Genomic DNA, 16,087 nt, shown 5'->3' with positions numbered 1-16,087 from the left:
GTGCACTATGTGCCATTCACCATGTAGAAAATTGTAAATGCGGGAGCAAATGACCGATTTCAGCCACAGCTTCAGCATCTATTTATAATGTAGGGGGCGGGATGCTTTAGATTCTAGAGAGAATTTGATTGGACAGAAGATTTGATGAGAAGCTGAAGTGCGCAGTGATGTCATGAAAATCCGTGATCTAACATATTCATACAAGGCTAACATATTCATACTAAAAGCTAAAAAACTTAAATTTTGATTTCAGGGGGACTTTAAAGCTGCTGTCCGCGATTTTTGGCCCTCTAGCGGTTAATAAACAGAACTGCACGCGTCTTGCGGAGGAACATTCTAGCCGGAGCTACTTTTCTCCGTGTATGTCTATGGCGAGTCACGCAGTTACTGTGATACTCTGCGGCGAGTCCAACCAGTCCGGTCTGAAATAGTCCGAATATAAACACTTATTATAAGTGTACCATAATGATTTGGAAAATGGATTAATGTTGTATATTCTCATTATATAATTTTTGTAAATCTTTAACACAAAAAAAGTTGCGGACTGCAGCTTTAAACTAATTAAATAGTGCTTATTCCACACACAGCTACAGCCATATTTGAAACGTTCATACTTTTTAACTGAAAAAAAATAAAAATAATGGTTTCACAATATATTACTTCTGTTTATGTTTGAATACATGCATTTTGAAAATATGATTATTCAAATAAAATCTATTAGATGTAGCCTATATAGCTAATACACTGTTTCATTTATGTATGATTGATAAATATGCATTACGTTAAGTGTATTAGTTTGTTCCCATCTAAAATGATGGCAAATTTATATGTAATCCATATGCATATAACTTAAATTTAGCCCTAAGTATTTTCATGAGTGCACGAAAAAATAAAATGAGGTCATATTTATTCTGATGCTATAAATAGGTTCGTGTGAAATGAGGTCAGACTCAACACTCCTCAATTTGACCCGGAATCCCACAGCAGTCGCTCAGTGCTGTGAGTGTGGAGGTGAAGGGCATCATGTCCAGGGAAATCTCCATCTCTCCCTCCTGCTGCTCTAGCGCAGGCAGCAGCACGTTCCTTTGGATACGAGACGAATCGGACGCGATCGAGACCTTGTCGAAAGGTAAGTCCATGTGACCGGGGACCAGAACCAGGCGCTGTGGGCTTGAAACACCCTGCGCGTCCTTGTGGAGCAGAGTGGTGTCGTGATGGTAGGACACCAGCTCGTTGGTGAAGTTCACCGTCTCCACCGCAGAAGACGCGCAGAGTCGGTTGCAACCCAGAATAGTGCTAAAGGCTTTGCGGAAATCCGCGTTGAACGCGTAGATGACCGGGTTGAGCGACGAGTTGGCCCATCCGAACCACACGAAGATGTTGAAAGTGGTGCTGCTCACGCACAGAGAGTCTCCGAGATTGTCCAGGTCACAGAATGGCACGATGCAGTTGAGGACGAAAAAGGGCAGCCAGCAGAACACAAACACCCCCACGATGATGGAAAGTGTTTTTAACACCTTAGTTTCTTTCTTAAACGTGCTTTTCAGCGACTGTTCGCTCGCGCAGTCGTGGCTGTTCTGCATGTGTCCGGCTGCCCTTTCCAAAGTGGAGATCCTTCGGATCTGCGTTTGTGCGATCCGATAGATCCGTGTATATGTTCCTATCATGATGATAACAGGGATGTAGAAGCTTATGAGTGAAGATGCTATAGCATACGTCCTGTTTAAAGTCGCAGTGCAGTCCTCCGAATGTATGGTGAGGTTTAAAGGCGCGTTACGATCCACAGCCCTGTGCCAGTTCATTCTGACAGGGATGAAAGAGATCAGGACAGAAAGTGTCCACGCCATCCCGATCATTACAAACGCCACCTTTTGGGTCATTTTACGCTCGTAACGGAAGGGGCTCGAGATGGCCCAGTATCTGTCCAAACTGATGATGCACAGGTTGAGTATAGACGCCGTTGAGCACATGATATCAAAAGCTATCCAAGTGTCGCAGAAGCTCCCGAAGAGCCAGCAGCCGGCCACCTCAGAGACAGCCTTCCACGGCATGACCAGAACAGCCACGAAGAGATCCGAAACCGCCAGGGATATGACGAAAAAATTAGTGACTTTGGATCTGAGGTGTCTGAATTTGATGACGGCGGCGCACACGAGCGTGTTCCCCAGCAGTGTGGAGAGAATGAGCGCGCAGAGAGCGCAGCCCGTCAGCGCGCGGACACCCACGCCGGAGCTGTCCCTTTCAGCACCATCGCTCTCCATGGGGCTTTCTCTGGACCCAAATCAAATATTTCATATTCAGGTGGCTCCTCGCGTCGCTGAAGCTCTTTTTTAAAAAGCTTTTGATATCTTCTTTCTGCAAATTGGCATCGCGTTCCCTCTGAATAGTGCGTATAAGAGGAAACGATGCACTCTCGCTTCTGGAAAAATATTGAGTTTGATGCTACATGCAGTGCCACAGTGAGAGTGAGAGAGAGAGAGAGAGAGAGAGAGAGAGATGATCGGTTCAGTAGGGTACGACATAACTGAGTTCGTTCACTGAGTTGGAGATAAATAAGACAGAAAGCAGCTCCACCTCAACATGGAAACATGCATGGGCTCTCTGATCGTACGCTGTAAAACTGGAAAAAAATGTTTGTAACTGTAAAAAAAAAAAAAACTGTAAAAATGCTACAGGAAAAACATGTACATTGATTATTAGGAAGTTTAAATAGAAAAATAAGTAAAATACTGTTAAATATAAAGTTTTTGGAAGTATAAAAATAACAAATCATCTTATCTTATCTATCTATCTATCTATCTATCTATCTATCTATCTATCTATCTATCTATCTATCTATCCACCCACCCGTCTATCTATCTATCTATCTATCTATCTATCTATCTATCTGTCTATCTATCTATCTATCTATCCACCTATCTATCTATCTATCTATCTATCATAAATCCACCCACACACCCACTTGTCTATCTATCTATCTATCTATCTATCTATCTATCGTCTGTCTATCTATTTATCTATCTATCTATCTATCTATCTGTCTGTCTGTCTGCCTATCTATCTATCTATCGTCTGTCTATCTATTTATCTATCTATCTGTCTGTCTGTCTGTCTGCCTATCTATCTATCTATCTATCTATCTGTCTGTCTGTCTGTCTGTCTATCTGTCTGTCTGGCTATCTATCTATCTATCTATCTATCTATCTATCTATCTATCTATCTATCTATCTATCTGTCTGTCTGTCTGTCTGTCTGTCTGTCTGTCTGCCTATCTATCTATCTATCTATCTATCTATCTGTCTGTCTGTCTGTCTGCCTATCTATCTATCTATCTATCTATCTATCTATCTATCTATCTGTCTGTCTGTCTGTCTGTCTGTCTGTCTGTCTGTCTATCATCTGTCTATCTATCTATCTGTCTGTCTGTCTGTCTATCATCTATCTATCTATCTATCTATCTATCTATTTGTCTGTCTGTCTGTCTGCCTATCTATCTATCAAATTCAAAATTGCTTTATTGGCATGACCTGTAAATAATACAATATTATACATAAAACAATAATAAAAACATCTGTATAATAGAAGAAAATATGATCAAATATTACAACATAACTTAAACTTAAATTACAGTTTTTCTCAGTCGCTGTGGTGCATTTCTCACATCACTATTTACATTTGCACAACAGTTAATGCAGTTCTCAAAACAATTAGTACAAATTGCAAAACCTTGATAACCTGCAAAAGCGTGTCACTTGCTCAAAATGGATAGGTCATTCCTCAAAAGCAAGTATTCATGTCAATGAAAGTGTCAGTGTCATCAAGATGAAAAGTCCTGACACCATTGTTTATGAACAAGATAGTCAAATGGCTTTGTCATGTTTTCATTATGACAGTTTACTCTGTCAATGTTTTCCAATGCAAAAAAGTCAGATCTTGGTGACACTACCTGAAAATGCTCAAGACAGCTCTATATACTATTTGCACAGCCATTTGAAAAATACAGTAAAGTTAAACATTACTGTATTTAGTGAGGTAACTGAGTACAAGACACTGAATATGTATGTTTCACATTTTTACTGCATATGCTCTTTGCAATTCTAATTTGTTCACAGCAATTGTGCAAAAGAAAAAATACACCCTTATTTGCAACAAGCATAAACTCCGTTTGGGTAGAGCTGTGCACAACTGTAAACAATATTGCAGTACATATGGCAAATCTTTACTGTAACACTACTGTACACTACAATACACTAAATGTGTGATGCAGTAAAGCTGTACGTCTAAATGTAAAATGTACAGTGACAAGTTCTTGTCCCACTGCAAGCTTCATGTATGACACGATGACAGTAGTGCAGTGCAGATTGTTTAGTGCTGAATTACTGTCCATTTATACACACCTGTTCTCCCAACGAAATGTTTGAATAACTGAATTTACAGTGGTTCTCCCAACATTTGGCTGCACCCTTCGACCAGCCTCAGCCATTGTGAGGCCGTGATTGACAACATGATCCACAATTGTAGCCCTGATTTCATCAGGGATCTGCCTATGTACTTGGCCTCTTCTTCCCCTTCCTTCCCGCACCCTCACCCCTCTTCCATGAGGCTGACCTTCCACTTCTGTGTCACAGTATTGTAGAAATGGTACACACTATGTCCTGCTTGGTTCGTATATGCTTGTAAAATGGGGGTTTATGGGATTCACCTCTGACAGTGATTGTAGAGAAGTGGCTTATCATTGGTTGCAACTAATGCTTCACACACCCCTTCTCATCAGTGAAAGTTGAGATTCACTTGAGAGAAATTGTTCAATTTAGAAGACATTTTCAGGAAAAAAAGATTTTAAAAAAATGTGTAAAATTTGCTTGACAGATTTTGACAACTAGTTCAACATTTTTGTATGTAATGACTCAAGCAATGAAATGAGGACTATTCGTTTTATATGGAATGACTATTCAGCATTCACAAGTATAGTTAATTTTGACTGACATGACATAAGCAAATGATAATGTTATAAAACAGCAGAGAGTTGTATGAAAGCAATTGATGCATGTCCAAAAGCATTTGCAATTTGTTAGAAGGAATGAGAAACTGCTACTATGATGTGCACAAATGACTAAATGTTGTGGAGGTTGAACTAACTGTTGTGCAAATGTAAATAGTGATGTGAGAAATGTACCAAAGCGACTGAGAAAAACTGTAACAGTGTAACACATTAGAACGTGTCTGAACATTTGATACCACAGTGTTTTAACATATACACACACGTACTGAGGGTCACTGCGGTGGACGGTAGGGAGACACATTGAGGTCAGACACACACACACACACATTACACACATTCACCTGCTGTCTCTCAGGCTGTGGCACGTCCACAGCGTCTCTGTCTCGATCTCTCCTGTCCTGCAGTGAACACACACCCTTTGCTCTCTGGGTAACCAGCTCTTTCTGTGTCTGCCAGTCTTGATGGCTAGACTGTGCTCACTGAGCCTGTAATTGGTCAGGATCCGTCTCTGCTTTGTGTCTTTGACACTTTGATAGATATTAGAAGAATATCTCCAATCTATCTATCTATCTATCTATCTATCTATCTATCTATCTATCTATCTATCTATCTATCTATCTATCTATCTATCTATCTATCTATCTATCTATCTATCTATCTGCCTGTCTGTCTATCTGCCTGTCTGTCTGTCCGTCCATCCGTCAATCTTAACAGTCTCTAAAATTGTTAGTCTCTATCGCATGTCTGCAAATTTTTTCATTGTGTGAGACATACTGGTCAAAATGTTTAGATGTTTTTTCACCATGGAAATACTTATTATATACAAATTTCATGTGTTTTCTACTTTTCATTTGACACTATCTGTTTTCTACACTATACAAGAATGTCAGTTTTGTCTGTGTGAATGCTCTTGTGTCTCACACTGAGCTTTTTAGATACAGATTTCAGAAGTAAGAAAATACTTACTAAAAGTCAATACTGTAGAATAACACAAAGAAAATGGACATTTGGTCACACTTTATATAGGTGTCCTTGTATGTACATCAAATTGTGTTGATTGTGTTTATATTGTATTGCAAAACACTTTTTCTGCTATTGAGGTGTGATGCAGGCAAGGTTAGGGACAGGTTTGGTGATATGGGTTGGGTTAAGGTGTAAGAGAAGGGTCAACAGTGTAATTCTAGATTTAATTAGCTGTAATTACATGCAGGCTGTTTATATATATATATATATATATATATATATATATATATATATATATATATATATATATATATGTAATGACATGTATGTACACAAGTGCATTTACATATAGTTAAAGACACCTAATATAAAGTGGGAAATATTAGGTCATTTGCCAAATATTAGCAGACATTACAAACATTCCATGACATAGGTATTTATTGAAATATACATGCATGTCTGACAGATTTTGATAACTGAATGCATCATTTTGCATGCAATGCATGTGATGCATATGATATTTGTTAGCCAAAATAATTGTTTGAGATTTATTTTAGCTTTTACAGTTGTGCTGTTTCATGATTTATTTGACTTTTTGCATGAAAGATTTTAATGTTACACAAAATCTGTGTCTGGAGTAAAAGGATTACAATTACCCCAGTCTTCCCTAAATGTTTTTACTTGGGTAAAGTTGGTTTTATATTCGCACATTCGGACATCCGTATTCAATAGCCTACATTGGACATTAAGTGGACATTCACAAGTTAATATGCCATTAAAACAATACTTGCCTGTTTTGATCGACTGTGAAACATGTTGAAACATGTAATATCATGTCGCTGCTTAAAATTCGCAAACATTAATTTATTGCACATTTATTGGAAAGTCTGTATTTATCAGAAGTCCGAATGTGCGAATATAAAACCAACTTTACCCAAGTAATGTTTTTTGGTGACTGAAAAATGACTGATTTCAGGCTTCTGTTGACAGTTTAAGTGTGCAATTTAAAGTTGATACGCACAATTTAATGTGGGATCAACAAATAATTATGTAGTTGCGCAATAATTATTTCTCTGTGTGTGCGTATACAGTCTGTACAGTGTAATATTTATCTAGGCTGCGTCATCTAAATGCATGTTATTGAATGTTCAGCAGGGGGCGCGTGGAGTCTCCTGTTACTAAATCATCAAATGACGTCACTGGAATTTCAAGATGGCCTCGGATCACGGTCAGGATACGGGCATCTACCGGTCTGAGTCAGGAAAGCTTTTATGTTTTAACGGACATGTCTGTTAAGTCACGTTATTTGCATACTATTAATATTTACCCTGTTAATATGTCGGCGGACAGTCTAAATAGGTGTCATGGGGAAAGAAGTGCGGAGTCCGACACTGAGCTGCAGCGCTTTGGCTGTCAATCCACAAGAGGATTTTGAATGAGATGGAAAAGACTGAGGATGAACCAGTATAGATATATTTCCTTTAAATGAGAGCAAACTGAGATAAAATATTCCTCATTGGGTGGTTTAAAAGGGGTCTACCGTAGAGGTCATTCGTTCTACCATCAGGAATTGGGCTGCGGCCGATGGGTATGTATGTTCAGTCTCTTGCTGTTATATTGTGCATTTTGACAGTAATGCAGTAATGGCTGTGTCTTAAAACATTACTGACCTTTATACCTAGACAGCATTTATGGGCTTCTTACATGTTCTCAATTAAGGTTTTATCCAGATGCGCCTGTCGTGCCACAAAATAAAGAATAAAACTTGATTCTGATGCTTAGCTAAGATGAATCGAATCTTCGAATCAGACGTTACAATCGCGATTATGCTGAATCGAATTAACGGATGGAACGTTCTGTATTCTATATCGAGCATTCTAAACGTGATTATGATGCTTCAACAAAGCTGGATTCACACATTCCAAACTGTTATGTTGTTCAAAGAAATCAATCGGATGTGCCAATACAATGTTCCAAATGGAATTATGATGCAACAAAATACTGAATCGAACATTCCAAACTCGATTCTGCTGAATCGAATGCACGAAACAAACGTTACACACGCGGTTATGATACTTAGAATGCTGAACAGAATATTCCGAGCATTCTGATGTTCAGAAAAATCTGAATTGAACATTCAAATCAAACAATGCCTGATTCGAATTCTCAAATGAAATGTTCTATCATGCCCAAAATACTGAATCACACTTTCTAAACATGATTATGATGTTCATCGAAGCTGAATTCACACATTCCAAGCTGTTAGAGGTTCTAAAAAATCGGAATCTGATGTTCCAATACGATGTTCCAAATTGAATTATGCAACAAAAATACAGAATCAAACATTCTAAATTTGAATGCTTGAACCAAACGTTACAAACGTTGTTATGATACCCAAAATGCTGAATTGAACATTGCCAACATTTTGAAATGTTCGAATGAAATGAAAACACTGAATCAAACTTTATAAACATAATTATGATGTTCAACAAAGCTGAATTGGATATTCCAAATGGAATTCCAGTACAAAATAGTGAATCAAATGTTCCAAACACACTGTGATGATGTTCAGAAATACTTGATCAGATGTTCCAACTGCATTTTTGATGTAATGTTGAACTTTCTATGATGCCCAAAAACATGCTGTCTGCTAGGTAGTCCGCTTGGCAGGACTTAAACCGGTATTTTACTGTGTATATTTTGAAAGCACCAATTCATATTTATTTTAGGTTATCCACCCAGTGTGGTCCAGAAGTGCAGTGTCATCATCTCCGAGCATAGTGGGCTTTCTGTAGATTCACCTGTGAAGCTGATGGTGGAGTCATCTTCCTCTGGAGGCAGGGGTGCTGAGGAAGGCAGACCACCTCCCTGCATCTCAGATGCTACAGACAGGCAGGAGAACATAATTCAAGGCATGTTCTCCCATTCTGGTACATCGCAGACAGAGAAAAGCCAATCGCAGAGAAGCCAGGACCATGAGGTGCCAGAGTCATGTGATAAAGTACAGCATCAGACCAGTACCCAGCCATGTGGCACTAAGCTCCCAAATGGACATGCAAGCCTCAATGCACATGAAGGGACTGAATGTGACTTTCCTAAGTCAACTAATCCTACAGGAAGCTACTTGAATTCTACAGAAGACCATATGACGGCAAACGGTGAACTGTCGGCAGACTCCAAAGGCGGTGCCGTTTCTTCTGCGTCTCTGATAAACCAGTCACACTCAGAAATAACTCTACCACCTCAACATGGAGCTGAGGACAGATGTTCAAATACCCAGGATTCATTGATCAAGTCAACACATGGTGACGAAGGAGAGCTGTGCTCGTCAGACAGTCCGTCATCTCCAAAACACTGTCTCAGGACGTTTTCCTCTAGCTCTTTCTTCAACACTGACTCTGCTCCTCTCAGTCCAGATGATGATGAGACCTTTTCCACATCAGATACACCTGATGACTTAAGGTTCATGGACGTGAGTCTGAATTCCAGGAACACTTATGAAATCAGCCGTCGTCAGAGCGCCCCAGACAACATCCCTGGAGTGTTGAGTGTTGCTGCCGCAGATCTGACTCTCAGCCAGAAGAAACACGGCATCTCGGAGATCTTTAGCAGGTATTGTCGTGCTCTACAATTTTGCTTTATCTAAGATGCCTTTTAGAAAATAGCTGAATATGAGAACCATGTTCCCAAATCAGAGGTACATTTTATTTTGAGCTTATCAGAAGGACAATTAGTATGATGATGTATGAATTAATGAGAAATAAGACGATGAAAATGAAAAATAAATCTAGACATGTATATCAATGTTGTTTTATATGGTTTTGACAATTTGTATACTATATTATATGTTATATAAAGTTGACATTCAATAAATGTCATCAAGTAAAAAATATTTTATTTACACCTTCAGTACATCTGAATGTACACATATTTTAAAGGGTTGGTTCACCCAAAAATGAAAATTCTGTCGTTTATTACTCACCCTCATGTCGTTCCACACCCGTAAGACACCAAATTAAGATATTTTTGATAAAATCCGATGGCTCAGTGAGGCCTGCATTGACAGCGAGAATTTAGACTTTCAAATGCCCAGAAAGGTACTAAAGACATATATAAAACAGTTCATGTGAGTTCAGTGGTTTATATTATAAAGCGACGAGAATACTTTTTATGTGCCAAAAAAACAAAATAACTACTTTATTCAACAGTATCTAGTGAAGAGCGATTACAAAACACTGCTTCATGAAGCTTTGAAGCTTTACGAATCTTTTGTTTTGAATCAGTGGTTCAGAGCACTGCCAAAGTCACATGAACCATTAAGATTTCGAAACACTTATAACGTAACGAAGCCTCGTTTACTGAAATCACGTGACTTTAGCAGTTTGAGATCGTTTGATACATGCTCCGAACCACTGATTCGAAACAAAACATTCAACACTTCCGTGCGCTTTCTAACTCTCCCGTGCGTTGATCATTGTAGCCAATCACAGACATATCTGATGAGTGCGTGAACACAGTGTCCAATCAGAGGTGTTTACCAATCCGCTCAACAGCGCTCAAAGCACCACATTTTTTAAATGTCAGTATCGCAGTACTTTTGACTAGGGCTGGGACAATAAATCATTGAATCGCGAATCGAGAAATGATTCTGAATCGATTCTGAGATTTTGCATCGCGATTCTCCCTCAAATCGATTCTGAGCTTAGTTTGTGTATATATGTATATGTGTGTATATATATACACATATACATATATATACATATATACACAAACTAAGCTCAGAATCGATTTGAGGGAGAATCGCAATGCAAAATCTCAGAATCGATTCAGAATCATTTCTCGATTCGCGATTCAATGATTTATTGTGTGTGTGTGTGTGTGTGTGTGTGTGTGTGTGTAAAAAAGCATTTTCTACACATATTATTTTTCATAAATGTCACATTGACATTTTACAACCTGAACTAATCTTGCCTTTTCATAAAAAGGTCAAATTATCTGATATTGATTGATTGACTTATTGACCTTTTCACACAGTCATAAGGATCTACAGGGGTCCTCTCTATGATGTCATTTTCTGTTTTTCTGGATGTTGAGTGCAATATTAATAATTGCAAATATTAATAATTAAGCAGTGAATATTTTTTCTTTTGTGGAATGAGTTTGTAAAGCTAGATTTTCATTTAAAGGAATATTTTACCACAAAATGAAAAATTTGTCATGTAATAATCACCCCCTTGTTATTCCAACTCTATTATTTTCTTGGTTCCCTGAAATACAAAAGGAAATGTTAATAAGCTATTCTTTTCCACTTTCACTGCATGGAAAAGTGCAGCTAGGATATTCATAGGACATTTTCTTTCGTGTTTCATAGAAAAAGAAAATAATATGACATAATGATTATAAAATGTTATTTTTAGCTTGACTGTCCCTTTAAACTGTCATTCTTAAAGTCAAGTCTTTTCAAGAAAGGAATGCCTTTGTTCAACAGGTTTCTAAAAAGACAAGGATTCGATGTTCTTCCGCTTACTGAGCCGACTGGAAGCTTAAACCATGAATTTCCTCATATTTTACGATGCATGTTACAGCTGTCGTAGATCTGATCTCAGTCTCAGCAGCTTTGCTTCTGGCAACGTCTGCAAAAGAGGAACGTTCTTTTAAAAATTCATGCTTCGTGTTTGCATAATCCTTTATGAATAAGCTTTTGCTTTATCTCAGTTCACAGGCTGTAGTGGCATTCCTCTCAAGTCATGTGCCACACAGTCAGTGACTAGTACTATCAGGGTTGTCTTCGTGCTGTGAAGCCAAAAACCACATCAAGAACTCGCTTGGCCACTTGCGCTTGTTTTCAGTATATTGTCTTCAGGTTTTGACAGATGCTCTCTGATGATGTCTTTGGCAGAAATCTGTTCTCCAGAAAGCAGAGGGAGGCCCAGAGTGTACCTGGATGGAAACTCTTTGGAAAGGTCCCGCTGAGAGAGAGTCCCCCCAAAGACTCCAAAACCATACAGCAGGTCTGTTCACACCTCATTCATATTGAGAGTGGATGTAAATCTAGATCAAGCAACATGAAACAGAATATAATAAGTGAACATGTAATAAAAATGTATCCATTTGATAATTTTCTCTTGTCTTAATGTGCACGATTTATCAGTGCGCATTATTCTAAAGTAAAAAATAGCAATCTTTCATCAATTTAATAGCTTTCTCCTACAGTGATTATTGATGATCCAATCAAATCATTAAGTAGGACTTAAGTATATATATATATAATTTAATAATTACTTCTATTGTCTTTGAAACATGGTTAAAATGTACTGCCAAATGTAATGACAAGCATTTATGGGAAACTAATAAATGAAATTTCTGTGTTATGTATTTAAATATATTCGTAATGCTGAAGTTATATTTTACTACATTTAAAATATATTAACTTTAAATGTAATATCAAGTAACACACTTAAAATTATGATCAAGTGCATTACGAGTGCTTTAGTACTGTATGTTAGTCAACACATCAAAATAAGTGCACTTCAAAGCACAACAAAATATTATTGAAACATAATGATTTAAAATGTAAAACTTTTCATTTGACAGTGCACTTTTTGAATGTGTACTTAAGTGTTCAGAAACATAGTCAGGAAAGCAGTACATTTAAATGGTCTTTTATTTCATTAATATTATATTGTTTTCAAATACAGTTTTTTAAAATATGCTTTTAAGATTTGAAGTGCACATTCAATGCAATTCCTTTTCACAATGGCTGCCATACTTTATTTCCTGTTAAATATTGTTCACATTATTATATAATGGAAGACCTTTATGAGAAGAGCATGATCCAAAAACAGTTACACATTTGTTGGCGAGGAAGTGAAACATTACATTGGTTTAAATCACAGGGTACAAAGAATAGTCTGATCCTTGCTATATCACTGAAACCATGAGACATCCATGATTCAAATCAAACCGCACACTGAAAATCAGATTTGTCAGTGAGACAATTTTTTATATACACATATATAATATATATATATATATTTAAGTAAAACAATTTACAAATTTAGTTTCAAGAATAATAAGAAATATACTGTATGGCTGGTAAATTTTCTCACATTTGAAAGTTGTGGGGAAAAAAGTTAATTTTGGACCCTGAAAGAAGGTGTTTTAAACAAATATAAACTTGTTTCATATGAAGCCTTTGCTAAATTGGAGTTATGCTTTTTTGCTGCTGTTTTTCAAGCAGGCAAAAGACGACTCTGCCAGCCATGCATGTCTAACCAGAAACAATTCGGTTCATCTCACCAGACCTCTTTGCGCTGGTTTCACTTCTGTTGTTTAGGCAAACAGTACAAGCTGTGCTACCTCTAAGTTCTCTAAGAGACAGTATGTTCGTCTGTGTGTTGTGGCCTGATCGTATGTTTGGGTGGAAGGTAGAGTAGGAACCGAGCTGGATCGAATTTGGCCTAGAAGCCTGTCTGCAGCTGTGAGTCCAGCTGGCTTGGCACAAAACCTTTTAGTGTGTGTGTTTTTAGGAGAGTGACTGTGAAGGTCATTTAGAGGTCAGCTCATGTTTTTAGGGAGTACAAGCACAGGTCCAACATTTGTCTGTCGTGTTTTTATTTAATGCACAGCCTCACGCTATCTCTGCCCTGCTTATCTTCTCTCACGCACACACGGTTCTCTACACGTTCTGTTAGATCACTAACAGCCAAACTACTCATTTCCTTCTGTTTATTGAGTCAAAGCGGACCTATTATGCCCCTTTTTACAAGGTGTAATATAATTCTCAGGTGTCCCCAGAATGTGTCTGTGAAGTTTCGGCTCATTTATTTACAGATCATTTATTATACCGTGTTGTAAATGCCCATTTTTGAGTGGAAGGAAAAACATGTTTTTTTAAATGCAAATAAGCTGCTGCTCCCCACCCCCTTACCAGAAGAGGGTGGAGCCTGTACAACTCATGCTTTGGATACTCTGGCAAAAACATTTGTTTGGATTTGATTATCATCTATTGCGGTCACGCTCACGTGACAGTGCAGTTCTTCGTCATCATGAAAGTTCTAAGCGTTTTAAAGCCATAACAGTTTAAAGGTGCCCTAGAATTAAATATTGAATTTACCTTGGCATAATTGAATAACAAGAGTTCAGTACATGGAAAAGACATACACTGAGTTTCAAACTCCATTGTTTCCTCCTTCTTATATAAATCTCATTTGTTTAAAAGACCTCCGAAGAACAGGCGAATCTCAACATAACACTGACTGTTATGTAACAGTCGGGGTGTACGCCCCCAATATTTGCATATGCCTGCTCATGTTCAAGCCATTAGACAAGGGCAGAACGTCTGGATGTGCACAGCTGAATCATCAGACTAGGTAAGCAAGCAAGAACAATAGCGAAAAATGGCAGATGGAGCGATAATAACTGACATGATCCATGATATCATGATATTTTTAGTGATATTTGTGAATTGTCTTTCTAAATTAAAGTTAAAGTTACCATCGTTTCTTACTGTATTCACGGAGACAAGAGCCGTCGCTATTTTCATTTTTTAAACACTTGCAGTCTGTATAATTCATAAACACAACTTCATTCTTTATAAATCTCTCCAACAGAGTGTAATTTTAGCTTTAGCCACGGCCCACGGAGCACTATCAAACTCATTCAGAATCAAATGTAAACATCCAAATAAATACCATACTTACATGATTCGATGTATGCATGCAGTATGCATGCAGCATGCATGACGAACATCTTGTAAAGATCCATTTTGAGGGTTATATTAGCTGTGTGAACTGTGTTTATGCTGTTCAAGGCAAGCACGAGCTCCGGGGGCGGGGGAGCACAAGAATTAAAGGGGCCGCAACCTATATATCGGTGCATAGTTAATGATGCCCCAAAATAGGCAGTTAAAAAATGAATTTAAAAAAATCTATGGGGTATTTTGAGCTGAAACTTCACAGACACATTCAGGGGACACCTTAGACTTATATTACATCTTTTAAAAAGCACCTTTAAACTTCTGATATGTGGTCCGAAGGACGCACACAGAAAGCTGACTGTCAGACGGCGCATCCTGCAAGTATTAAACTGATTTCTCTTACAAGTCTTATTGCACTTAAACTGTCAAATGCACAAAGTTATGTCGAAAACACACAAAGTTTACAAACACAGTTGGTTATGTCTGTGAACGTAAACAGCAGGGAAAGAAATCACATGTGTATATTAGATCTGTGTATTAAAGTGACAGCAGCATAATAGTACCTACTGCTGTATATGCTGTTAAAGGGTTAGTTCACCCCAAAAAATGAAAATTCTGTCATTTATTACTCACCCTCATGCTGTTTTACACCTGTAAGACCTTTGTTGATCTTCGGAACACAAATTAAGATATTTTTGTTGAAATCGATGACTCAGTGAGGCCTCCGTAGCCAGCAATGACATTTCCTCTCTCAAGATCCATTAATGTACTTAAAACATATCTAAATCAGTTCATGTGAGTACAATGGTTCAATATTAATATTATAAAGCGACGAAAATATTTTTGGTGCGCCAAAAAAAAAAAAAAAATAACGACTTATTTAGTGATGGCTGATTTCAAAACAGATTTCAAGCTTCAGAGCATAATGAATCAGCGTATCGAATCATGATTCGGATCGCGTGTCAAACCGCCAAACTGCTGAAATCACATGACTTTGACCGCTGATTCGACACGCTGATTCATTATTGCTCCGTGTTTTGAAATCGGCCATCACTATATAAGACGTTATTTTGTTTTTTTTGGCGCACCAAAAATATTCTCTTCACTTTATAATATTAATATTGAACCACTGCACTCACATGAACTGATTTAGATATGTTTTAAGTACATTAATGGATCTTGAGAGAGGAAATGTCATTGCTGGCTATGGAGGCCTCACTGAACAATCGGATTTCAACAAAAATATCTCAATTTGCGTTCCGAAGATTAACGAAGGTCTTACGGTTCTGGAACAGCATGAGGGTGAGTAATAAATGACAGAATTTTCATTTTTGGGTGAACTAACCCTTTAATATGAACCAGACAACAAAAGAAAAACAGAAAATCACTCACTGCTCCTGATTGAATAGCTTTAGTAGCTTTAA

General features: G+C 37.8%; 2 protein-coding genes across 2 annotated transcripts in view; one reads left to right on the top strand and one right to left on the bottom strand.

Annotated features, from left to right (window-relative positions):
- The window catches only part of tbc1d12b (TBC1 domain family, member 12b), a 54,887-nt gene that overhangs the window by 17,116 nt on the left and 21,684 nt on the right, over nt 1–16,087 (top strand). The window contains exons 4-6 of the mRNA XM_048170305.1: nt 7,118–7,553; nt 8,695–9,577; nt 11,865–11,976. Coding sequence (XP_048026262.1) covers nt 7,550–7,553; nt 8,695–9,577; nt 11,865–11,976 — 999 coding nt within the window. The 5' untranslated portion in view covers nt 7,118–7,549. The remainder of the gene's footprint in view (nt 1–7,117; nt 7,554–8,694; nt 9,578–11,864; nt 11,977–16,087) is intronic.
- On the bottom strand, nt 885–2,477 carry drd6b (dopamine receptor D6b). The gene has a single exon (XM_048170306.1). It carries the CDS (start codon nt 2,259–2,261, stop codon nt 951–953), a length of 1,311 nt encoding a protein of 436 aa, XP_048026263.1. The 5' UTR covers nt 2,262–2,477; the 3' UTR covers nt 885–950.

This window comes from Megalobrama amblycephala, linkage group LG20 (genome assembly GCF_018812025.1).
Source record: "Megalobrama amblycephala isolate DHTTF-2021 linkage group LG20, ASM1881202v1, whole genome shotgun sequence".
NCBI lineage: Eukaryota > Metazoa > Chordata > Actinopteri > Cypriniformes > Xenocyprididae > Megalobrama > Megalobrama amblycephala.
Note: the sequence above shows the minus strand (reverse complement) of the source record. Positions and strands in the feature narration are given on the sequence as shown.

What these genes read in the sequence shown, in the direction of transcription:
- drd6b (XM_048170306.1), bottom strand. Translation starts at nt 2,261, where the DNA reads ATGGAGAGCGATGGTGCTGAAAGGGACAGCTCCGGCGTGGGTGTCCGC.